The following is a 26,309-nucleotide window of genomic DNA, read 5'->3' on the forward strand; positions in this document are numbered from 1 at the left end:
TCCAAAATGCAGATGATTCTAATAAGATGGGAATTGGATGGAACGATGTCTGATTTTAAAGGATAAACTTGACTCTGAGTAACTTCTAATTAAGAAAACGCCCATTTCAGTTTCAAATGCGCTTATATTTTACCTCCCACTTAATGGCATTGTTATAAACTTTTTTTCATACGTATAACTATATTATTTCCTTTCAGCATCTGAGTAAATCTGCTGAGAAAAAGATTTGTGTCGATATCCGAAAGAGCCTTGATCTCAACAACAGGCAGGCTTTCATTCTTCCACTGAGATCAGTTTCATGGACCTGGAATGTGAATCCGCGATTCTGAAGCCAGGAGCAATTTTGCCCTCAGGGCACACGCAGCAACGTCTGAAGACATTTTTGATTGCCAAGACTGGCAGGATGACGCTAAACATCCTGCGAGACACAGACATGCCCCTGCCACGCTATTCCTAGTATTTAAAGTAATGCTCGGCACGTGGTGGGTACAAAAATGCCCGTTGAATTAACAGTTTTACATATGAGGAAACTGAGGTTCAGAGCGGTCAAGTATTTAGTAAACAGCAGAGAATGGAATTAAAGTCTTCTTACCAAGTCCAGGCTCTGCCAGCTTTATCGTCCAGTAGCTCGTTAGTATTTTTCAAAAGACTTTTTAAAAGTCCAGATCCCTTGACTCAGCGATTCCAGTTTTAAAAGCCCATCCTAATCAGTGATCACAGAGCTGTACACTGATTATCTGTACAGATTTTAAGAAGAATCTCTCTTTATTCAGAGGAAGATAAATTATGATACACCCATTCAGTGGAATGTTATTAAAGATAGAAAAGCATATGCATATTTATCAACAAGAAAGGATATTCAAGATATACTGTTATATGACAGAGGAGCAGAGTAGGTTACAAAATAATATGTGTAGGATGATCCCGTGTGGATACATATACTTCCACGGGAAACAATCTAGAAGGATGAACATCAAAACGTTAGCGAGGGCTTCCCTGGTGGCACAGTGGTTGAGAGTCCGCCTGCCAATGCAGGGGACACAGGTTCGAGCACTGGTCCCGGAGGATCCCACATGCCGTGGAACGACTGGACCCGTGCACCCCAACTGCTGAGCCTGTGCTCTGGAGCCCACAAGCCACAACTACTGAAGCCCGTGCGCCTACAGCCTGTGTTCCGCAACGGAGGGGCCATGCAGTGAGAAGCCCGTGCACCGCAAGGAGGAGTGGCCCCTGCTCACTGCAACTGGGGAAAGCCCGTGCGCAGCAACGAAGACCCAATGCAGCCAAAGATAAATAAATAAATTTATTTTTAAAAAAAAAGTTAGTGATAATTTTTCTAAGTCGTTAGATCTACGGTGATTTTTTTTCTTTCCTTATGCATGTTTTTTAACTTCTTAAAAGAGACATGGTTTGGGCGTTACGGGTTGTAGAAGCGAGATGCTACTAAAAAATCCACGAGGTCTCTATGTACTCAGTCTCCTGGTTAAAGAATGAAAAACTATAAATTTACTAGACAGGACATATGATTTCTTTTTACTTAGGAGCAGCACTGTGATCTTTTCTTTCTCAGAGAGAAAGGATTTACTTAAAAAAAGAAACCTAACAGCTAAAGAAAGAAAGCCGTCAACAGGAGCTAGCAATCTATGCCCTAATAAAACGTGGACCACAGAGAAGCAGGACCAAAATGCTTGCTAAGCCTAAAGCACAGTAACGTTAACTATATTACTTTTAATCTACAAAGAGAATTACCAAACTAATCTCCAGTGTCAGGTTTTTAGCTAGAAATGAAATGATTTGTGGAAAATACAAAGAATCTGCCAAACCCACTTACAAAAATGCTCTGTAAGACATCTGACCTGCCTACTCACCGAGACCATGTGTTTCCATGATTTCTACAAAAGCATTAATTACTGGAAATATCTTATTGTCAAATGCATACACGCATCACATGAAATGTTTATTTAGCCTAAATTACACCGAGAGCTTGGTGGCTGTTAAACAACATAACCTACCAATTCAGCATCTGGCAATGAGCCACTTAATTTCACTTTAATGGTTTACTAAGAACAATTTATTTGATTTACAACTGGTTGCTTACTTTTACATGGCTATATTGAAATTTCAAATTCAAGAGATTTGCAATTGTACCTTTTGCTTATACTGGAAGGTAGACCATTTATATTTATCAAGTAAAAATGTACTTTTTAAAGTTTTATTAACATAAAGGTTTGTTCAGAAAAGCAACTCTGCTGGTTGTTTTTGTTTTTTTCCCAACTAGTTAAAAACAATCACTATTTATCTATATCATCTTCTTAAAGATTTGAATACTTGTCATATATTGAGATCACTTTTCGATAACAGTGAGTATGATCCAAAGTGGGGGAGGTCTCCTTCCCACAGCATCACTGCTCCGCCACTTTCCCTCATGGAATTTTATATTTTACACTGATACACGTCATGAATTGACTTGCTCTCATAAACTTCAAGAAGCTAGTGGCAAGTATCTACACAAAAAACACTTTAAAAATATTACATTAAAAAAAATTACAACACATAGTTAGGGAACCACATGCCATTCACAGAAATCTCTTTAAAGAATTCCACCAAGGCACATGTAAGAGACTGGTAAGAATACACACATGTGCACACAAGCATAGAAAGTTATACCACAAAAGGTTTAAGACAGTCATCCTTAGGTAGAGGGATTATGAAAAGTTACATATTTTTTTAATGTTTGGCCTGTTTGTATATTTTATTTTTTCCTACACAGAATATGTAATACTTAATAAATAAATAATAAAAGTTTCAATATTAGAAGAATTTTAACTCATAAAAATATTCCAAGACAGGTGTATAATTATGTCCTAATCTCTCATTATAATTATCTCAGAGAGATTTTAAGAAAGTCTATGAAAATATAAAATCATTACTTTGATAGAATAATCTAAATTATCCCGTTAATGCACCCATTACATATAAAACCAATGATGCAGTAACACCTGTACAGGTAGACACCTACACAGAAATACCTACTACCTTAAAGTAAGCCAGTTTTTCTGAATACACACACACACACATACATGTTCTACGTAAATACAGAAGTAGCTTGCCTTAGGAAGAACTGAATACTCTTTTCCTAAATTATACTTTGTGTTTTAATAGGAAAACTAGCTGATTAAAATATAATAGCAACTAAGGTGAGTGAAAAACCAGTTTGAAACAATAAAGAGAATTCGTTGAATAAAAACCAACTCTGTGGAGTTGTAAAAGCCATCTTTAAGGATACAGTCAGATGATTTTAGTTATCTGTCCCTATATTCAGTAGGTGTAATAAGTAACTCTAAATTTAAAACTATTTATTACCATAAGGATCTCTAGAGATCATCTAAGCAAAGCTTGTCATTTAATATATGAGGAAAAAGCAGATCTGGGCAGTTAACTGACTTTGCCAAGAAGACAGTGAACACAGACCAAGGCTTGAACCTGGCTATCCTCCTGACCCTCCTTCTTCCACTGCGACCAGTGGGGGACAGTCCTCAGCAAACTTGACTGCCTGTTTTTGCAAATAAAATTTCATTGGAACACACTCATTTACTGCTTTTGTGCTACAAAGAAAGAGCTGAGTAGTTGTGAAAGACACCCAACGGCCTAAAATATTTACTCTGGTTCTTTACAGAAAAATGTTTGCTGACCCCTACATTAAAGGTTTCTTAGCTATAATTCTGAAGTTTCAGAACTTAAACATAATAATATTGTAACAAACCGTATTGTAATAAATAGCAATAAAACCAGAACCACTACTGCAGTTATTACCTTAAATTACCTTAAAAGGGTTTAACTTCCCCATCCCCAAAACTATTTGTCCATTTTCCATGTTTTGATATGCACATCTTTAAGAAAAGAAAAACTGTAAAACTCAGAACCTCCCAAAGGAGAAATTAAGATCTGCTCATATAAACTGAAAGAGAACTCATGTACATTCCTTTAGTAGAGTACTTCTCATCTACATAAACATATTTATAGATCACTGGCTACTTGGGAGATAGCCTAGTAGATAAATCTAAACTAAGTGAATTAGAAAGGTCAAACGTGTGACAGAATATTTTAGAAAAAGTCAAATTTATACACAATTTTCCAGCAGAATATCTAAAGCACAGCAGAGAGACATCTATTTAAGTGTCAAAAGCATCTGCCCTATTAATCACTTGATTCATTAAATTTTTAGGTTTTACCTTTCTCCTCTCAGAAAATAAAGTAAGCCTGGTTCCAGCTAACCCCACTGGCAACAGATGCTCACACAACACAAAACGTAAACCTTAGGGAGACCTAGGTACAAAATATAATTTAAGCAAAGTGGTAGACTGCTCAGGGAAAACAAGTGTATTTACAGAATGAAGAAGTCCCTACCGGACGCTTAACAAATCAGTAAAAATTATGAATTCACTAGTTAGGACAGTATGGGATGACGTTGTATATAAACACACTGCTCTTTTTTAGAGAGCTCTGGACTGTTCATTATAAAGTGATGTAGAATGTACAAAAGGACTAAAAATTGCATCAAGAAAGGAAACTGAAGACATACATGTCAAATCAAAACACACATACACACAACGCGGGACTTAAATCAGAAGAAGACATGGGTTCAAACCCCCGAGTTGTCACCAACTGTTAGCACTGAGCAAGTCACTTTTCAGTGACTCAGAGTCCTTCTAGGGTTTAGTTAACTTTTTTATAAAATAAGAGAGGTAAGGTTCCTCCCAACCCCCCAATTAACATACTTGTAATCATTTATTCACTCACTGCTGTGTGTCAAGAACCATACTAATGGCTTTAATTGCAAGTGGACTCAGAACAAGTGTCCTGGGAAAAAATAACACCTATCAAGCATCATTCTTTTAAACACATAAAGAGACACGAGATGGAGTTTAGCCTTTAAAAAAGAAATAAAATCTATTTTTCCAAACCAGACTCCATAAATTCTCCAACTAAACAATAACTGTAGTTTTTGTAAGGAATGAAGATAACACATACAGCTTTCCCTCTGACGTCAGGAATAAGACAAGGATGCCCTCGATCCCTGATTCACAAACCAGAAATAAAAAGAGCAATGAAATTAACCACAGAGATAAGATATTTGCAAACCCGGAACTGGAAAAGGACTAGTTTCCTGTATATATGCGTGTAAGTGTGTGTGTAGATTGTTACAAATCAGTAAGGGAAAGGTAAGCCATCCAATTTAACAACAGGCAGGAGATCTGAGTCAGAACTCCAAAAGGGGGATTCCAAATGTGCAATAAACGTATGACACGGGCACTGGGCCTCATTAGTAATATAAGAAATGGACATGTAAAATACAATGAGATATCCTTATATACCCATCAGACTGCAAATAATAATACCTCTGACAATACCAAATGCTGTAAAGAATGTAGTGTGACCAGAATACATTTGGTATACACATTGGAAAATAGTTTGACGTTATGTAGTAAAGTTCAAGATACAGATACTTTGTGACCCAACAAGTCCACTCCTAAGTACATCCTAAAGAAATACATACTTAGGTGCATGTACAAAAGTGTTCAAAGCAGCACTATTTATAACAGCTAAAGCCTGGATATAATCCAAGTGTTTATCAACGATGGGATGCATAAAGTAAGGAACATATAAATAATGGAATACTACACAACAATTAACTGAGTAAACTGTATCTATACAGAACATGATTAACCCTTACAAAAACAATGTTGACTGAAAAAAGCAAAACACAAAAGAATATTTGTGGCATCATTTCATTTGTATGTTCAAAAAATAGAGAAAAACAGTATTTTCTAAGTAATATTTCTATTATTTAGAAACACAGAGAAGGTAAATCTATTTCTAAAATACAAGGAAATGATTATCTCTGGGAGACGAGAAGTGATTTAATTGGGAAGAGCTGGGGAGGGCAGCTTCTGGGCAGCAGCCATGTTCTGTTTCCTGACTAGGTGGTGAATACATGGCTGTCACTTCACATGTAAGTGTACATGCACAAGTGTGCATGCAAGCTGTACACCAGCCCAGCTCCTGGCAGATACCAGACAGCCAACTCTTACCTACTTACGAGAATGATATTCTGACTACTATTGCTAAGATTTTCACTGCTATTACTGCTAATTTCTCCTCTAGATTATACATGCCCCCTGAAAACATCAGGTCAGGGAGAACACAAAGAAAAACGCCTAATGTGAATGAAGTAAAGCTTGCTTGTTCTATTGTTCTTTCAGTCTCCCCACTGTTACGCTTGTAAATTTATCTTCCTCCTTACATAACCTACAATATCCTGACCACGAAATTCTGACAGGAACTAAAGCTTTTCCCTCTGGGTGGTTATTCCTTCCGCAAGGTTCCCACCATTGGCAACAGGAGTCCTGACCTCTGCAGGGCAAGCAACAATAACAGATGAAGTGTGAACTGGGTTTATTTAAAGCCTAAGTACCGGACTTCCGTGGTGGCGCAGTGGATAAAGAATCCCTCCCCTGCAGGGAACATGAGTTCAATCCCTGGTCTAGGAAGATCCCACATGCAGCGGAGCAACTGAGTCCGTGTGCTGCAACTAAGGAGCCCACCTGCCACAACTAAGACCCGGTGCAACCAAATAAATTTATTTAAAACAAAACAAAACAAAACACACAAAACCTAAGTACCAAAGGGAAATGGTAACGGAAAAGTGCTGGATTCCTCGCTGTTCACACGCCCTGAACTGCTCTTCTCAAGCTCCCAATCCAGAGACTGTTCCCAGGTAACCCTGGCGGCCCCTCTCCACAGCAGGCAACAGAAAGCAAGTGTTTACATGCAAGACCATGAAACACACATGGTCACTACATCAAATGCTCACTATATTTGGATGGTAAATATTTTTTAAGAGAAAAAATAAATATATGATGTTTTAAAAGGGGTTAAATTTTACATCTTGCCAAGTACAACAATAAGGCATTATATAAACTCTGATACTTCCAACTTTTGGAAATAAAAGATAAAACCTACTAGTGATTTTTAAGTTCCTTTGTAATCCAATAGGAAATTGTAAGAGATTTCACTTACAGCTTCTTACTGATGCATGCTGAAGAGAAAGTTTCCAGAGCAGAATTAAAGCTATTTAAGTAATCAGGCTATAATTACCAACTTAATCACTCCTTTTAAAAAGTTTTATAATACTTAACATCTAAATTTAATTTGGTGAAAGGTAAGAATCTAATTCAGTAAACAATCGTTAAAACAATTAGTGATAGTCAAAAAAACTAACTTTAACTGAAAAGTACTTCAAAAAATATCTCAAAGAATTCCACTTAGCAAGTCTTCAGTATTTAACAAATTATTCAGAAATAAATTGCAGTTTATTGTTCTGCATGACCTTGGGATCAAAACATTAACAGGAATTATGAGATGGAAAACATCAACAAATCAATGTACATGTATTTATCCTAAACATCTGATACACACAAGAAACTGTCAGAAATACAAAGAAACCTAAGACTTATTAGTCCCCACCTGATTGATACCTAATCTCAGGAAACAGAACATAAACATGGATGCATCTGTGTTAGACAAAGAAATTTATCTAACAATACAATTAAACAATAATATGAGGCAGGAAGTAATAAAGTCAAATGTAGGACAATGTCACCAGAACTCTGAGGAAGGGAGAAAGCCTATGAGGTTGGGGTGTTAGAGGGGCTGGATGGACAAGGAGGAACGAGTAAGCCTAGGTAAGAGGTGCGGAGAGCAAAGGACATCCTTGGCCAGGCAGCTCAGTGCCCAGAGGGATGGCGAGTGTGCTCAGGGCGCAAGACGCAAGTCTGCCCGGTATGAAGGACGGGGGGCGACTGCTAGGAGGGGGGTCAAGGGGCAGATGGTGGACGTGTTTGGTTGCTACATAAAGGACTAAGGAGCCTTGGGATACTCAGCACATCGTAAATGCAGAAGGCATGTTTATAACTCTCTGAAGGTAGAGACTGTTCTAATCAACATGATGGGAAAAGAACCAGTAAATACTGGCTCGCACACTTTAAATGGATGCACTTTGTAGTATGTAACTGATGCCTCCATAAAGTTGATTATTAAAATTTCAACAGTTAAAATCAAGGATGCTCCCTTTACTGACAAGTCCCTTACTGTGCTTCCATTCTTGTACGAGGAAATGCGTTCAAGCCAAGCCACCATGATTATTTAACCAAGCGCTTGACAGAAATCTAATGGTCTCTCTACCTCTAGTAGGCCTGATCACTTCTATCCTGCTTATCACTGCAAAATAATCTTCCAGTAGAACCCTTCTGAATTAAATGCTGCCCACAGCCTTTCCTTCAAAAAAGAATCAATCTGGACCTTAAGGTCCCCTACAATTTGAGCTCAATCTACCATTCTGGTCTTATTTTTCACTACTTTCCATACACAGACATAGATCTTTCTTCAAACTCCACTACTCATTTATTTTCCTAAAACATACTTTGTCTATTTCCAGTTTCCATGTCCTCAACGTTCTCTCCACAGGATACACTCCTACCTCACACTTTAATCCTTCCTACCTACACTTCAAAACCCAGCTCAAGTGCTACCTTCAGCATGGAGTCTTTTCTGAAGGTCCCTGCAGGTATGTCTCCGCATCCTCTCAACTTTCGCTGAAGTCTGATCGTGCACGAAGCTAAAACCACCACTTCTTTATGTCAGGAATAATACTTGCCCTTGAGGAACTCACATGAATCTATACCCACACATATGTAGCCGATTACAAATCATACAGGACAAGCCAGACGGACATGCTTAGCACACAGTATTCATGCCACAAATACTTGTTGAAAGAATGATTATTTGCATATCATGAATATCCCAAAAGTCATTCATATATAACTATACAAATAAGGTCGTAATCTTTGTAGATTAAAAAAAAGAAGAAGAAATTTTACCTTTTCAGTTGTAAGAGGTTTTGCAGGCTTTTCTGGCTCCTTTTCTCTCTTTTTCTCTTCCTTTTTTTTTTCTTTTTCTTTCTAAAACATAGCCGAAAGTTTTGATAAGTTTACTTTTTAAAATATGTTAGCTCTTAACACATTTTTATTTTATTAGTTTGAGTCATCATTTGAAAAGGGTACAAATAAATATTCAATGATGACAACATCCAGTGATACTGAGATGTAAAAGTAAGCACAGCAAATTCATACTCTCATTGAGTATGTTGATAACACAATAAAGAATAACTTTTCTAAAAAAGAAATACAGAAGTGAGACAATTTAGAACTTCTTTGATATTTCAGAGTTTGTTTTAAAGAAATGAGACCTCTATTCAATAAATTCTCACTGCATCTTTACATAAGGTCAGGCTTTCTAACAGCAACCATAAAGCTGAAATTTGAATACAAAGAAAAAGCAAACTAACTGATGGAACAGAATTCTTTATCACACAGATGAAGACCAATTACAACATGTAAACATGAGGAGAAAAGGGTAAAAACACTTTAATTTTTTAAAATAACACAAAACATTTTCAGTCTGTTACCACAGCGTTGTGATTTTTAAAAGTGCAAATACAATAATTTTCTCATGAAAAGAATGTTGGAGATAGTGCTTGGGGACCAGAGCCAGCTAACTAGTTGGCATATTTAATCCAACCCAGTCTAGATAAACTATAATAGTATTATAATGTTCACAATTTCCAAGAAGGTTGAAATAGGATATAATAATAAAAACTTAAGGTCCATAAAGATGCCAAAAAAAGGAAAATGAAGTAAAGATTAAACAAAGAGCATTCATAAGGCATGTAGAGGGAAAAGATGCCTAGAAACCTAGAACTGGGTGATACTGCAGCTGAGTGCTGACCTAGTTTCCTGGCAGCAAACATGAAAGATAAACTGGTGAACCTAGAAAAGGCAGAATAATAAACACATGAAACTTAGTCAAAATGCCTAGAGGTCGCATTTGCACCTGTGCCTTTAAAAGGGCGTCTGACACCACCTCTCTCAAGAGTAGAATTTTTGCTATTTGTAAATCAAGAAAGCCAATACCGGCAATTCCTAGGCCATAATGTAAGAGATATTATTAAAGGTCCTATGGGCCAGGCACTGTGATAAGCACCTTATTGTCTAACTTAATTTTTACAGTGATGTCTGGGGAAAAAGTCTTTATTGTCATTTTACAAATGGAGAAACAAAATCTCAGGAAAGTAACACACAGAGCTAATCGTAGTAGGGCCGAGGGGCTGTGGGGCCCAGACTGTCAAGCGTCGGTGCTCCCTGCCGCCCAGCGGAGGGCTGCCGTCTATGCAGTTTTTCTTCCCCATGGGGACAGCTAACGCTTACTGGGCCCTTCCCATGTGCCAGACACCATATGACTCATTTAAATCCTCACAACAACCGTATGAGGTAAGCAGTATCACTGCCACTGTGTAAGTGAAGAATAAACAAGATGTGCAAAAATCCTTCATATATTGCAACATGCTTTCCAGATATTAGTCAAGTTTAGGGAAGAAGGCAATGTGGCGGATCATTCTCACTACTATGCTAGGGATGAACGGTTCTGTAACTGCTCAGAGCTCTCAGTCATTTCTCAAGGAAGTCACCGTCATGAGATGGGGGAGAAGCCAGTCTTTCTAATCGCTATGATTGGTGGGCACATCTGAAATCACCAACAATAAAATAAATTAGTTAGCTATGTTTAACAGAGGGAGATGCTCTTGAACACTGGAATTTCAGCTGTCAAAATATGGCTGTAATCTACTGATGCCAGCAGCGGTTTTAGAACACAGGCTTTGAAGTAACGTTAAAAACATGGGCTCTAGGGCTTCCCTGGTGGCGCAGTGGTTGAGAGTCCGCCTGCCGATGCAAGGGACACAGGTTCGTGCCCTGGTCCGGGAAGATCCCACATGCCGCGGAGCGGCTGGGCCCGTGAGCCATGGCCGCTGAGCCTGCGCGTCCGGAGCCTGTGCTCTGCAACGGGAGAGGCCACAGTGGTGAGAGGCCCGTGTACCACAAAAAAAAAAAAAAAAAAAAAAAAAAAGCTGCTGAAAGACCAAAGAGTACTGTGAGAAGCTAAGTTGCTTTAAACTATTTTCTCATCAAGAATAAAACACAGTGGTGTTTGGTACTGTAAAACAGTAGTTCCTGAAACTTGGTTACTATATATCCAAATGATATAGTGAAACAGGAGACCTCCTGCAAAAGAAAACTGGAATGAATGTTCACGTCCTACAAGACGGAGAGAAGTACATCTTGGGTTCATTATAATCAAACTACACTTGAGTGATTTAATTAAAGATACGGTCTCTAAAATTTTTTATGCACTCTTATCTTAAAAAGTTGGGAGCATATATACTCTACCACATGTACGTATGTATTTATAAAGCACATATAGCACTATATTATACATTACAAAACATACATAAAAATAGAAATTTTAAAAGGGTAAGAAAAAGAAAGCACGAAAAGACATTCTAGTGGACTCTCCTGTGGGGCTCCCCAGTGTCTAAATGCTATCAGGCACAATGATTAGTGCTCAGCTGGATCAGACCCCTGCTTTCTAGGACCTGGCGGCAGGCACCACACAGCACAGACACGGAAACTGAGGGCTTCCACCCTCTGGACCAGGTGTTGCTGCCATCCTTCCACCTCCTCGTGGCCACCTCCACCCTCCTGTGGTGCTTCTTCCCTGGGCCTGCCTGCTGACCTCTGACCCCTACAACACTCTGACCTCTAAAGCCTGTTCACCTCCAACCATGCCCTTCTTGCTCCAAACTGTCCCCCACTGTCCCGGGGACCTCCCCTTGCTCTGCTAACTCTTCAGTGCACCCAGCTTTCCACTCTCATGGCTCTCCCCGGGCTGCCGCCCCCTACCCCCTTCTCCGACCCGGATCTCTCCTCTGGCCTATGGACCTGTGCATCCAAGCCCTGACCAGATACCCAGACATCCCGCCGTCACCTCACACGCAACACACCCAGCGTTTAGTCCCGCCCTCCCTGCTCTCTCCTCATACCCGCTCAGCCCGGATCCCTTCTCACCGGGCAGCGCTGTCATCTACTGAGGTGCTCGGGCCCGAAGCCAGGAGCCATCCAGGCTCCCAAAGCGCCTCCCCAGCCCATTGATCACAAACCCCACAGGCTCGACCTTCTCGAGACCTCTGACAGCTGCGCTCGCCCTTTCACTCCCTCTGTCTCCACTTTAGCACCCCGCCCACCATTTATTCATGGACCAGCGCAACAGGTCCTCAAGCCTTTCCGCACCCATCCGCACGAAGTTGGCTCTCCGGAGACAGTGAAGCAGAGTGCTATGACCTGAAAATCCGATCTGGATACTCCTTCTGCCCCTGAAACTCATCAAAGTGCCAGGGCCTTCAGGACGAAGGCCAAACACGCCAGCAGGCTCACAGGAAGCCGCCTCTCCGCTTCTCTCCCCGGCCCACGCGTGTCCCAGCCGTGCCCTTCTCCCCGCAAATCCCCAGTCATCCCGCCCTGCCCACGGGCTTTTCTCCACAAGATGCCTTCTCTGCTTGCACTGTGCCCTAGCCCTCACAGCTGATGTTTATGAAGAGTGTCAGACGCATGAGAAGGACGCCTGCTGCGCTCAGAGCAGCACCGTGAGCGCACGGCCATCGCAGCACACGTTCTGCCGCGCTAGAAACCTCTGTAAAGTTCTCCGTTTTCCTCTGTTAGACGGAAGCTACTCCAGGGCAGGGAGACACACCTTGTTTACCTTTGTATCCCCCGTGTCAAGCACACCATTTATCAAGGAGGAGACACAGAAACACTGTGAGATGAAAGGATGTCTCAAACTAATTCCCTAAGGTCAGGATGAGAACAACAAAAAGATACACAGTCAAAAAAATTAAAAACCTTCAAATATTGGAAGGCATGACTTTACAAATCCATAATAGTAGTACCGTGCACCCTAACCACCCCTATCCCACACACACTCCAACAATCATCACTGATGATTCTACACTCCTACGTTTCATCTATGTGATGGATACTATTGTTTAAAAAAAGAAACTTGACATTAACTTTCTTCAAGTGCTTATAATAACAGAAAGAAAACATTTTTAACCAAAAACCTTCCAAATAAATCAAAGAATTCAAGAGCAACTACAGAAAAGCTCCTTTAAGCATAAAGTGGTAATGGAAACAACAAAAAACTAATTACTTATTAAATGCTGAGATATATCTACGGTAACAATAAATTAGTCATTCTGAAATTAAATGCAGATTAAAACCCTGTGATCCTACCTGTGGCATAGAAAAGTATTCTTGTTGTATTTAACATTTTTAACACTGGCGACCGTTCAAGACATAAACAACTATTACAGCATCCCAAACGATGGCACATTTACCACCGAGCGCTATGGAATGAGGCTATAGCTAGAACACTACTACCATACCTCCAATTTGTTCTTCTCAACAGCAGCTTGTAGAGAAGGAGAGGATACCAAAGGCTGAAGAGGAGCATCAGAGGAGGAAATCTGTGGAATGCAGATGGAAAGTCAGGAGAAAAAAACAAAAAGAAGACAATCAGAATTATAGGCACAGGAAAGAAACACACACTCGTGTATTTCAGAGATACAGAAGCACTCAGAGGTATGTTAAATGAAAATAATGCATCAAGAGAAAAGTCTTGCTTTCTAAATGCTTCCATGTGGAATTTCTATAAGTAAAAGTACTTACTACAGAAGAGTGTACGATTTAAAATGGATTTCACTATGACATAAATATAAAATGCACTCAGACAAGATCATCCCCCCGCAAAGTACGTGAAGAACAACTAAGCGTCACTGGCGGTTCCCTTTCCATCAGCGCTACTGCCAAGGTGCTCATGCTCTGAAGCGAAGACACACCGTTCCAAGTGGCCGGAGAGCACGAGCGAGTTCTCGTTCTTACCGTAACTGCTTCAAGAATGGAAAATAACACAGAGCTGAAACAGTAAAAGTCAACTCAAGTTTTAATCAACTGTTTAAGAAAACAGAAAGAAGGATGGGAGAAAAAACAGTGGATTAATGGAGCATAACAGCTGAGCAGCAGACAAGACTTATCGTGAAGCCACTCCTACACTTCCTTAAGCTCCGTGCACACACACACCATCACCAGGGCTGCCCTGGCTGAATTACCCCAAAGCTCATATGTATGAGACAGTTACATATGCAGCAAAGGCAATTTATACATGGAGACAATTTCGTCTAAAAGCCTTTTCACACATCTGCCTACCCAATTCCTACATGCGTGGTTCATCGCTTTAAAGTAAGTGTTATCTTCCTGCCCTCTTCACTGCCAAAATATAACTGAAATACGTTTACAAAATACGTAGTAGATCTTTGGAGCCATAAAACTGACATCTCTATATTGCCCTACCATACCAACAGTGCCTACGAGGAATCTTTAAAAATAAAAGGTGCGATTATAGAAAGGTCATTATGATGTCAAAATAACAGTGTGAGATGACAAGTCCTCATTCGAATCTGCTTGTTACTGAGTTAGTTACAGCTGCAATTCTTGACTCACAACCCAAGCCCATAATCTTTAGGGGCGTTTTCCCCTGGCACACTGTTAGCTCTGCTAAAAGTATGCAAACTAGCCATTCAGTAACGACTGACTGAAATTACACGTAGAAGAAAATATTAAAAAAGACAAATTGTGCCTTAAAGCGCAGCTTCAAAGCTGGTTTATCCCACTGGACATTTACTTGCTAGAGCTATGTAGAAAACAAGAGATTAGAAAAAGCACATAAAATCACTTAAGATAATAACCTGTATCATAAAGACCAGTTTTGCCCAAATTCATGTAAAAGCTGAACATAAAAATGTAAGAGAGGAATAGGGACACTTAATATGTCGAGTGTTACTGTAAAAGTGCTTGCTGTCCTTTCCAGAGGATGATAAACTGATTTGGCCACTTTTAAAATTCAGAAGGAGCAACATAAGACTATTCAATAAATATCAGTCATTTAACAAAGCATTTTAATGCAAAAATAAAAAAGCATTAATACTACGTTCCAGCTAGGAAAAAACAGAGATGCTTGTTCAGTAGGGTACACATCTGAAAAGTCAATGGACAAATCCACAGGTGAATGTGAACAGACTGGTGTACCCATAAATCAAACTACTATCAGCCAATAAAAAAGGGATGGTCTAATAGTACACATGAAATCAGGGGTGAATTTCAGAAACATGCTGAAAGAACCCAGACATCAAAGAGTAAACAGGGTATGATACCATTCATATGAAGCTCCAGCAGAGACAGGTACAATCTACCGTGATAAAGAGCAGACCAGTGGCTACCTGGGCCAGGGGTGGGAGGCCAGGGGCACAAAGCGACCTTCTGGAGTGAAGGAAAGGGTCTACGTGCCAATCAACTGTGGTCGTGCTTACATAGAGTATTTATTTTCCGAAACTCATTGAACTATAACTTAAACTGTCTGCCTTGTATTGTATGTAAATTCTACCTCAGTAACATTGATTTTTTAAAAAGTCGATGAGCGGGGTAAGCCCCATCATGCGAGCAAGGAATGAAGAACTAGAGTCTACACGTCTTGCTTCAGCTGGAAGCAAGAGACACGACAGAACAGAGAGATGGGGGAGAAGCAAAAGGCAGGTGGGGGGAGGAAAGAAAAAAACGCAGAGGCAAGAAAAACCAGGCGCTCATGTGTTCCTTCCAAATCTCTACAAGTGCTGCCCACCACCCCTGCACTGACCACCAGCAGGGACCTGCCGGCCTCCAGCGCCTGGATGAGCACTCCTCACGGGTCGCCTTGCCCAGGTCTTGCTCTTCTACAAACTGTGACGATAGCAGGTGCAAAGGTGATCAGCACCTAGCCCTACTTAGGAGGCTTGAACAGTTCACACACATTATACAAGGCCAGAGTCTAAACCCCTTAACCAGACCACAGGTCCTCTGCCTGTCCCTGCCTTCCCTGACCTGCGACCAGGCATCTAGCCACACGCGACTCCTCTGGTGCCAGCGCTCCAGTCTCTGCCCCAGCCTCCAGGGGTCTCGGCTCCTGCTGCTTCCTCTGCTGGAAGCACCCATGCTCCCAGCGGGTCCCACCCGTCCTGACATGGCCTCCTCCAGGAAGTGTCCCTTCATCCTCCAGTCTCCTACAACGCTTCCCTCTGGCAGACATGATCATGTGATGTCCAGTACAGAGGCCATTCGTTATCGGTATTCTTCGTTCATCTGAAGTTCTCTGAGACAGACGTTGTTTCTCTTCTGTTCACCATCTCCAGCATGTGACATTCAACAGGTCTCAATAAATTTTTTTTAATTGACGAAAAGGAAACAGGAGGATGAGAGCATCTCAGAGGCACAAGCAAGAGGAGGCCCCACATCAGCAGTTCTCACTGTCCTCTGAAAGGGCACTGGCTTGCTCACGCGCTTCTCTGAAATCTTATGCAAGTTATCTGTTGGGGTGGCCAAAAGGTTCGTTCAGTTTTTTCTCCAAGACGGCTCTAGTAGCACTTAGTTGTCTTTAACTTCATTCAAAACAATTTTGTTAGATTGTACTGTGACAGCTGTCACATCAGTGTGCATTTAAAAAAACATCAAAATTGGTGAACTTTTGCGTAACCATTTTAATACTGAAGATGGAAGAAAAAAAGCATCCTTTCGGCACATTATGCTTTATTATTTCAAGAAAGGTGAAAACGCAACTGAAACACAAAAAAAGATTTGTGCAGTGTATGGAGAAGGTGCTGTGACTGACTGAACATGTCAGTAGTGGTTTGTGAAATTTCATGCTGGAGATTTCTCGCTGGACGATGCTCCACGGTTGGGTGGAACAGTTGAAGTTGACAGCAATCAAATCGAGACATTAATTGAGAACAACCAACATTACACCAAGCGGGAGACAGCCGACATACTCAAAATATCCAAATCAAGCGTCGAAAATCATCTGCACCAGCTTGGTTATGTTCATCGCTTTGATGCTTGGGTTCCACGTGTTAATGGAAGAAAACCTTCTTGACCATATTTCTGTGTGCCATTCCCTAATGAAACGTAATGAAAATGTTCCGTTTTTAAAACAAATTGTGATGGGCGATAAAAAGTGGATACTGTACAATAATGTGGAACGGAAGAGAGCGTAGGGCAAGGGAAATGAACCACCAACAACCACATCAAAGGCCGGTCTTCATCCAAAGAAGGTGATGTTGTGTATATGGTGGGATTGGAAGGGAGTCCTCTATTACGAGCTCCTTCCGGAAAATCAAAAGGTTAATTCCAACGGCTCCGAATGAGACCAACTGAAAGCAGCACTCAATGAAAAGCGTCCAGAATTAGTCAACAGAAAACGCATAATCTTCCACCAGGATAACACAAGACCACGTCTCTTTGATGACCAGGCAAAAACTGTTACAGCTTGGCTGGGAAGTTCTGATTCATCCACTGTATTCACCAGACATTGAACCTTCGGATTTCCATTTATTTCAGTCTTTACAAAATCCTCTTAATGGAAAAAATCAATTCCCTGGAAGACTGTAAAAGGCATCTGGAACAGTTCTTTGCTCAAAAAGATAAAAAGTTTTGGGAAGATGGAATTATGAAGTTGCCTGAAAAATGGCAGAAGGTAGTGGAAAAGAAGGGTGAATACGTTGTTCAATAAAGTTCTTGGTGAAAATGAAAAATGTGTCTTTTACTTTTACTTAAAAACTGAAGGCACTTTTGGCCAACCCAATACACTCATTGTCAAATTCAGAATTTATTTTGTAACTAGATGATAATTCCATTTCACTGGATTCCAGTACTTTTATAGAGAGAGGGGACAAGACTTTGACCTTGAAAATGGCGCTGGCAAAGGCAATCGTCATGCTTTACTGTCCCTCTATTCCCCACCCTTCTCTCCCCCACCCCCAGCCATGAGAGAACACGAAGTGGGAACTCAGTAAAGATCTCCTTCGGGAATAGGAGCTAACGTCCTCCCTTCAATTATTCTTAAGACCAGAGGTTCTTCTCTAGGCCACCACCGAAGAAACTCCCAGAGTAATCCAAGTGTACAAACGCACCTACTGCAGAAGGAAAACTGACCTGGTAAAACAGGTTTCCAACTACCACGTTCCAGGATAAGGTGAAAAAGTATCAAGTATTCTAAAAATACCAGTACAATTAGTTGAAGGTGGTAAGGCAAAATGCTCATCTATCTTTTCAAGAAAAGATCACATTATTTTCTTGATGATTTTTTCTTCTTACTCTCTCACCCTTTTTGACAGAATAATGTTATATAATAAAAATCTGGTGCCTCAAAATGCTAAAAAATACCTTATGGATTAACTGTAAGCAATACATCACTTCAAACCCATTTTGGAAATTCTTGAATATATTTTCCAAGTGAAGATTTGATCACGGCAGTTCTCAAATGGGCTGTCTCATGACCTTTCAATACACTGTGAAGCTTTACTTTTTCAGGAGTTGAGAAATCATTTAAAAAATATAGTTTCCAAAGCAAATTACCTTCCATGGTATGTGTTAGGTACAAAAGCTGAAAATACATTTACTGAACTAAAGTCATACAAAAGAAACCATCGATTAAACGCGTCAGTAGGAGAGTTAAAAGACTTTTGACAAGCTTAACTCAGTAACCATAGCCACCAGATATGTAGAGGAAGCCTGAATTTTAATACGCTAACTTTAAAATCATTGGATAAGTCACTAAGAAATGCAGAATTCTGGAGAAATTTCAAATAGAAGTCCTGTAAATGCCACATCAGTCGCCTGGCAGCCCACAATTTAAAAAGGGCTGACTGAAACGTGGCAGTATTAATCCGACAGAACTCAAGTCAGTGGTGCCAATGAGATACAGCCTCTGGGCAGCGTGTGAGCCCGGCGGTTTCTAGCCCCACCCGCCCCTGCGCTTGGGCCCCTTTGCTCCTGCCCCCCTCCCTCCCCGCCAGGCGCTCCTCCCAGGAGCTCCGATGTGTTAAGCGCTCCTGTGCCAGGCACACAACAGAAATGCAGTGGGCCCTACCTTATTTAACTCCCATAAGAATACTGTCAAAAGTGGATGCCGTGATCATCCCTATTCCACAGAAGAGGAAACTAAAACTGTAACAAGAAGAAGTAACAACAACAACAAAAGCCCAACTTGAAACTGCTATTTCAGGGTAATCTTAAATCACCACCTGATCATTCATCATCTAAGTTTCTCATCCCTATCAGGAAGGACATCTTAAAATTTATTGCAATTCACACTGTCTTAAAATTATTGCTCATTTATATTAATGAATTATATAATCACCAGTTAACTGTAAACAGAGCTTAATGAAATTACTAGTGCTAGCTCTTTTATTATAATACAGTACAGAAACATTGTTTCCACAATTTCTAAGTTGAAATAACGGATTTAATTTTACTTTTGTTGTGCTAAATACTAGTCTTTATACATATATAGATACACACATAGAAAACAAAATAAGTGAAAGTTTTCCTGTTTTTAAACTTTTATATAATACTCAATTATATGGCAACTGATTGGAATAGTAATTTCATGTGAAATTCAGACTGGAGAATTAAAACCTTTGTGTGATGCAAACTCAAGCATGTACTCTAACTGCATTCAAGAGGCTACTTGTGAGGGATGAGAAGTGGCAAAGGAGGCAAGAAATATGTAAGATAAACTGAAACAAGAACAAGTGAGTGCTCATTTTAAAGCTACCAACTCCCAGCAACTATTAGCTGTTTTTCCAAGACAAAACTGAGCCAGTCAGGGGTAAGGATTAAATAGTTAGAGTTACCTATACATTTTCCTGGTGCAACAGATTTTCTTTTTGATGACTATAATAGCAAATGAATCACGTGAGGATGGAAGTATGTGGTGGGGGAAGCGAGGGGGTGGTGGGGAGGGAAAGAAGAGGCGGGGGAGAGGGGAGAAGAGGAAGAGCGAGGGGGGAGAGGGGAACAGAGAAAAGTTGCTGCTGGAAAAGGGCAAACAACATGGCAGAGCTCAACCTCATCTGCTCGATACCTGCTAGATCTCCTAAGAACTCACCTGATCAGTGTTGCCAGCTATGCTGCACCACTACTTACGGGGAGTGAGGGGCGGACAGACAGGACAATTTCTGTACTCAGTTTTTCAAATGTCCCCTATCACTCATTCATTAAGGAATACCAAGGAGGGCAGACTCATTCTGCGTCCCCGTGGCGGGAGAATTCTAAGGTGGCCACCAAAATTCCCACCCCTGGTTTACACACCCTGTATTTTAAAATGATTTCTTAGAATTCCATATAAAAATATATTACTTATGCTTTAAAGTTTGTCCTTTTTTCCCCACAATGCTGTAAGTAAACTTAATTTCATGGATGTGATAAGCATCACTCTCAATATTGTCAATTTTTACTGATTTTTCAAGAGATTTCCTCTCCTACACCCACTGTAAATGCAGCCTAAACTCTATCAAGGGTACCTTTGCTCCAAAATATACATTAATCATACTTTAAACATTGTTTTAGAAGATTTTTTTTAATGGTCAGAGACCATGTATTACAATATCCTTACTTTGTTAGTATTTGGTTGAATTTTTTAGTATACTGCTTCTCCATACGGACTGAAAAGGAAAACCAGCTTATATGCAAAATGAGAGGAAATTATTGTCTCTAAATTGCGTGACAGATGAATTAGCCACACAATTAACTGGCTTATAGCTTTATTATTAATCTAGGAATCAAAGACTTAAAAAATGACTACAGCCCTAAAGATAATTAGCCTTAAACAGCATTTAACTGGGATAGGAAAATTTAATCAGAAAGAAAAACTTAAAAAGGATCAGTGATATAACATATTTGGATCACTACAGTAAGGTCTCAACTATTACTTGATAATACTTGATAATAACCAATGAAAATGCCATGTTTTAATAAACTTATATCTGGACAGATCCACCAAAGCCCTTAAAAGAAGACAGATTTTCCTTTTTTGTTCATTTCCCGAATCTAGTAAAAACAATTCTCTCTCCTCCATTTTTCAATTAGTGACTTTATCTTTTTGCAAATTTCAAAAAAAAAATTAATTAAATGCCATTTAAGCAGTTATCAGACTCTTACATAGAATACGCTCCTTTCTGAATCAAGGGTCCTGCTTTGTGAAAGCTCATTAACATTATATGACAAAAACTTCCAATATTCAAATTTTTTAAGTATGTAACTAGCACATTTTCACAATAAATAAACAGAGCTGTATCGTATGTTAAAAGTTCCACATCTACTCAACAAGCATCAATTGGCAATAGAGATGAAGATTTTACTTACATTTGTAATAGCTATAGCATTTTTATCGTAGTATTTCTTCTTTTCATATTTATCTCTGATGAAAAATTCCACTGCTCTGAAAACAGATAACTTAAGGAAAAGCATGAGTTCAGTGACATGTACACTCCCCTTTATTCATTCGTCTCCACAAAGCCTGGACTTTAAATTCAATTTTCCTACTCTCCGGGCTGTATTTTACTCACACACTATTTCTGCAACTAAATTCTGCAACCTACTTTTCTTTCTGCCAAAGAGTCTATCTCTTTCAGGAAATTTTCCCCACTCAACCCGATTCTAAAAAGAAAAGTAACCACATTTCTCAATTCCATCACGCTCCACAGCCCTCTACCCTGACTCAGCTCTAAATTCACTTCATGTTCATTTTGGATTCTCAGTGTAAGTAAAGAAACTAACGCCCATGCAGCAACCACAGCGCACCAGACACTGTGTGCTGTCCATAGTTTTTTTCTGTTTTTTTTTTTTTTTTTTTTGGCTGTGTTGGGTCTTCGTTGCTGCATGCGGGCTTTCTCTAGTTGCAGCAAGTGGGGGTTTCTCTTCATTGTGGAAAACGGGCTCTAGGTGCGTGGGCTTCAGTAGCTGTGGCACACGGGCTTAACTGCTCCACAGCATGTGGGATCTTCCCGGACCAGGGCTCAAACCCGTGTCCCCTGCATTGGCAGGTGGATTCTTAACCACTGTGCCCAGGGAAGTCCCTGTCCATAGTTTTTTCCTTTAATCCTTCCTCAACACAGTAATGTGCATATTATAATTTCCACATCATAGATGAAGAATCAGCAACTTGGAAAGACTAAACAATTGTGATTTCAATACTTATGTCCCTTCCACCATACATGGCTGCCTCTGATTGTATCAGAGAAGATTCTCTGTATATTAGAAAAACGGTGGCTATTTTTTTTCCTGCAAAGGTTCTAGATACGGAGAAGTCAAGAAGCTAAAACCAAGGTGAGAACTATTCAATTTTCTGAAGTTGGGGGGACCAGCCCTACCTGTTGATAGATGAGTCATTTCTAGTGGGATCCAATAGCCCTGAGTTATCTTACAGAGATGACTTCTCTTAGCAGTCCAACAACCATGTCTTTACCATATTCTACTAAAATGGAACTTCTTCCATCAGGGATTTGTAACTTTTTAATTTTTTAGTACCATGAACCTCTTTGATAGTCCAGTAAAGCCTGTGGAGATAGTGCTTTTAAATGCATAAAATAGTGTAAATTGGGCACTGACTTAATAAAAACAAAAGCCTTAAAAAAAGGGACTTCCCTGGTGGCGCAGTGGTTAAGAATCCGCCTGCCAATGCAGGGGGACACGGGTTCAAGCCCTGCTCCGGGAAGATCCCACATGCCACGGAGCAACTATGTCCGTGTGCCGCAACTACTGAGCCTGTGCTCTAGAGCCCCTGAGCCACAACTACTGAGCCCACGTGCCACAAATACTGAAGCCAGCACGCCTAGAGCCCATGCTCCGCAACAAGAGAAGCCACCGCAATGAGAAGCCCACACACCACAACGAAGAGTAGCCCCCGCTCGCCACAACTAGAGAAAGCTCACGTATAGCAACGAAGACCCAACGCAGCCAAAATATAAATTAATTTTTTTAAAAAGAATGCACTTAAAAAAAAAACCTTAAAAAAATGCATAAAATAAAATACATAGAATTACAAAGGAAATGAATTACACTGAAATACAATCTCTCTGTGGATCCCCAGGTTAAGACATCCTGTTCAAAGAGAAGTTACCTGAAGCAGTAAAACAATATATTTTCAGTCAAAAGCTCCTTATTAGAAATTAATAAAAGCTCTTTAAATTGACAGTTGAGGCCATAGGTAATAGAAAGAGTTGACAGACAACTATACAGTGGGTATTAAAAGAAAGCACTCCAAGGGGGCCAGGGAGGGCAAGTAAGACAGAAAATCTAAACGTTCAATTTATTAAGTAAGCTGAATAATTGAAAGCCATTTTTAAAGATGGATTTTTATAAACTGAGTATGTGAAAGGTACTTTATCTCCTTTTGTCCTCGTAAACTATGAGGTAGGTGCCATTTTACAACTAAAACCAGGCACAGAAAGTTTAAGAAGTTCTCTGGGATTCTACAGTACAAGGAAGGGAGAGTTGTGATGATTCGAAACCAGAATGTCTGACTTCCACTTTTTTCAGAATGTTACTGGTCATCACAAGTTCATTTGTGAATCAGTCATTTATTTCTGCTAATGATAACAAATGCTTTCAAATCTAGAGAAGAAGGTCAAATGTGGAGAGTGCCTTTTATTTTCAAGGTAGCCTTGGAGACCCTTTCAAGTGAAAGGCCCCAGAGCTGTCAGAGGCTGATTATTTATTTAGATATGTGAACATTTTGGCAGCCAGTACCAAAAAATTACCAAAACACCCCAAGATTTTCATAAAATGCAAGAATGTTATTTATTCCAACTATTTCACATGTAAATAAGCTAAATGTTAAGTTCGCACATGACTGTAAATCCATGTTCAATATTACATTATTCTAGTTTTCTAACAGGAAAAAACGAAACAATCAAAAAGAGAGGCCCTTTGGATGAGGTGTGTGAATGTGGTGTATTGAGCAACTTTCACTGCAGAGACAACTATTTACCACCACAACAGGGAAGAGAAAATAGAATTTACTTAGACTGATGTCATTTCCACTCTAGATGATAGGAAATATGTTTACTGTTTTTAAAAACTGTATACTATTTTAAAAACAGTAATTATATTTATTTCTAGATATAAATATTACATATAATATGCATATAGTTATTTCTTAACTAAGAAAATTTTGGAAATCTAAATTCTTTATTTTTTTAAATTTATTTATTTATATATTTTTGGCTGTGTTGGGTCTTCATTTCGGTACAAGGGCTTCCTCTAGTTGTGGCAAGTGAGGGCCACTCTTCATCACGGTGTGCAGGCCTCTCACTATCGCGGCCTCTCTTGTTGCGGAGCACAGGCTCCAGATGCGCAGGCTCAGTAGTTGTGGCTCACGGGCCTACTTGCTCCGCAGCATGTGGGATCTTCCCGGACCAGGGCTCAAACCCGTGTCCCCTGCATTGGCAGGTGGATTCTCAACCACTGTGCCAGCAGGGAAGCCCCTAAATTCTTAAAGTATAATTTTTATGTTTAAATATCTGGGAGGTGAACAACACTGATATTTTTCCTCCTTAAAGATAGAAACAACAGTCTATTTTGGATATTGTTTAAAGTGTACTACATATTTTTTTAATATTTATTCATTTATTTTGGCTGCACTGGGTCTTAGTTGCAGCATGCAGGATCTTAGTTGTGGCATGTGGACTCTTAGTTGCGGCATGCACGTGGGATCCAGTTCCCGGACCAGAGATCGAACCCGGGTCCCCTGCATTGGGAGCACGGAGTCTTAGCCACTGGACCACCAGGGAAGTCCCTCAAGTGTAGTACATATTAAAGCCTGGAAAGATTTTAATACTCTCATTTATGAAATGTTTATGACAAAGGAAAGATTGTTGTTTATGACCAAAATTTAGTTTTAGGAAACTAATCATTAAGATTAAAAATAAAGTATATAAAATAATTTAACCACTGTAAAACTAAAATATTGAAAACTATGATGGTTTTATAAATATCGATTTGAAAAAGGCAAACATTTTAAGTATACAATCTTTTGTAGTGAAAAACAATACTAACATCTGATGAAATGATATGTTGTGTGAATTTTCAGAAATGACAGATATCCGTGAAATCTTAATTTATACTTAGTGTATTTTAAATAAATAATTCAAATATAGCTGAGTCTGGTTACTGTTTATGATATTAAAAAAGAAACCCTATCAGAAATTATCTAAGCAGTAAGTAATTTTAAAAACTTAATGTGAGATGAAAGCTGATCTGTTTTTCAAGGACATAAAAAAATTAAAGCATCAAGATAGGACGATGTACTAGGATATTCCTCATTATTAACATAAAACATTGCTTTTTAAAAAACAAAGCACACCACAAAGTGAACTTTTAAAACTCAGTGGAGTCACCTGAGAAGAACTGTGATTCCGGGCACATGCCACATCCTTGGATGCTCTCAGGCCCTACATGGCCTCTTAGGCCAAGAATGTATCACATGGTCCTCATGTATTTTTGTAAAACTTCCCAAAAGCAAGCCAATTCTTCACTGTTAATTCACCTAAAGAAACGCTGATTTATTCCCGGGGTCAGCAAACTTTTTCTTAAAGGGCCATATAGTAAATATTTTAGGTTCTGTGGGTCAGTTGGTCTATGCTGCAACTACTCACTTCTGCATTTGTAGCTCCAAAGTAGCCACAGAAAACTGATAAATGGATGGGTATGGATATGTTCTAATAAAACTTTATTTACAAAAACAGGAGTTGGCTCATGGGCCTGTAGTCGCTGATGCTTGAATTCTATTCCAACTCTAGTGGGCCAAGAACAGCCCAGTTGGATTTATAGAGGATCTCTGTGTCTGCAAACTGCCACTGTAGACAATGTAAGGGATTTTCAAGGGAAATTTGACAATAATTTTGCATTATATGCTGACTATAGCACTAATTCTCAAGGAAGATGGTCTCCAATGCATACCCTCATTTCTGGTACCAGTAGTGAAAATGACAATAATACTCCATATCTTACCAAGTTGTTGACGGTTTTGTGGATAATATAGATAAAGCCCTCAGCATAGTACCTAACAAACAGTAAGCATAAATGAAGTTAGCTTTTATTTTTGTATAACTTGGTGTCAGTTTCCTCACCTTTAAAATGGCGATAACACCAAGACTCACCTCGCAGGATTAAACACGCTAGTGTGTGGAAAGACCTAAGAGCAGTGGGGGACAGAGTGACTACTGTTTAACCCTCAGCTCTTATTATCAATCACCATGCTCTGACAGGCAGCTCTTTTAAACACAGGGCCCACAGCAGAGGGGGAAACAGAAAACTGCTGAGCCAAGGCTAAGATGGCGTGCCTATCATCAACTTTAAACAGATGAGCAAATGAGAAGCAGCAACAAAAGAACCAATAAATTTGAAGATCAGGGAATACTTATCTTCATTTTCCAG

The 26,309-nt window shown here is 39.7% G+C and overlaps 1 protein-coding gene across 4 annotated transcripts in view; it reads right to left on the reverse strand.

Annotated features, from left to right (window-relative positions):
* SMAP1 (small ArfGAP 1) overlaps positions 1–26,309 on the reverse strand; it is a 149,735-nt gene that overhangs the window by 52,160 nt on the left and 71,266 nt on the right. For 3 of the 4 annotated variants that reach the window (XM_060030389.1, XM_060030391.1, XM_060030392.1), the window contains exons 4-6: positions 21,237–21,312; positions 13,394–13,474; positions 8,940–9,020 (exon numbers count right to left, since the gene is read on the reverse strand). In XM_060030389.1, the coding sequence (XP_059886372.1) occupies positions 8,940–9,020; positions 13,394–13,474; positions 21,237–21,312 (238 nt within the window). The remainder of the gene's footprint in view (positions 1–8,939; positions 9,021–13,393; positions 13,475–21,236; positions 21,313–26,309) is intronic. The other variant, XM_060030390.1, reaches the window with a different exon arrangement.

Source organism: Delphinus delphis, chromosome 14 (genome assembly GCF_949987515.2).
Source record: "Delphinus delphis chromosome 14, mDelDel1.2, whole genome shotgun sequence".
NCBI lineage: Eukaryota > Metazoa > Chordata > Mammalia > Artiodactyla > Delphinidae > Delphinus > Delphinus delphis.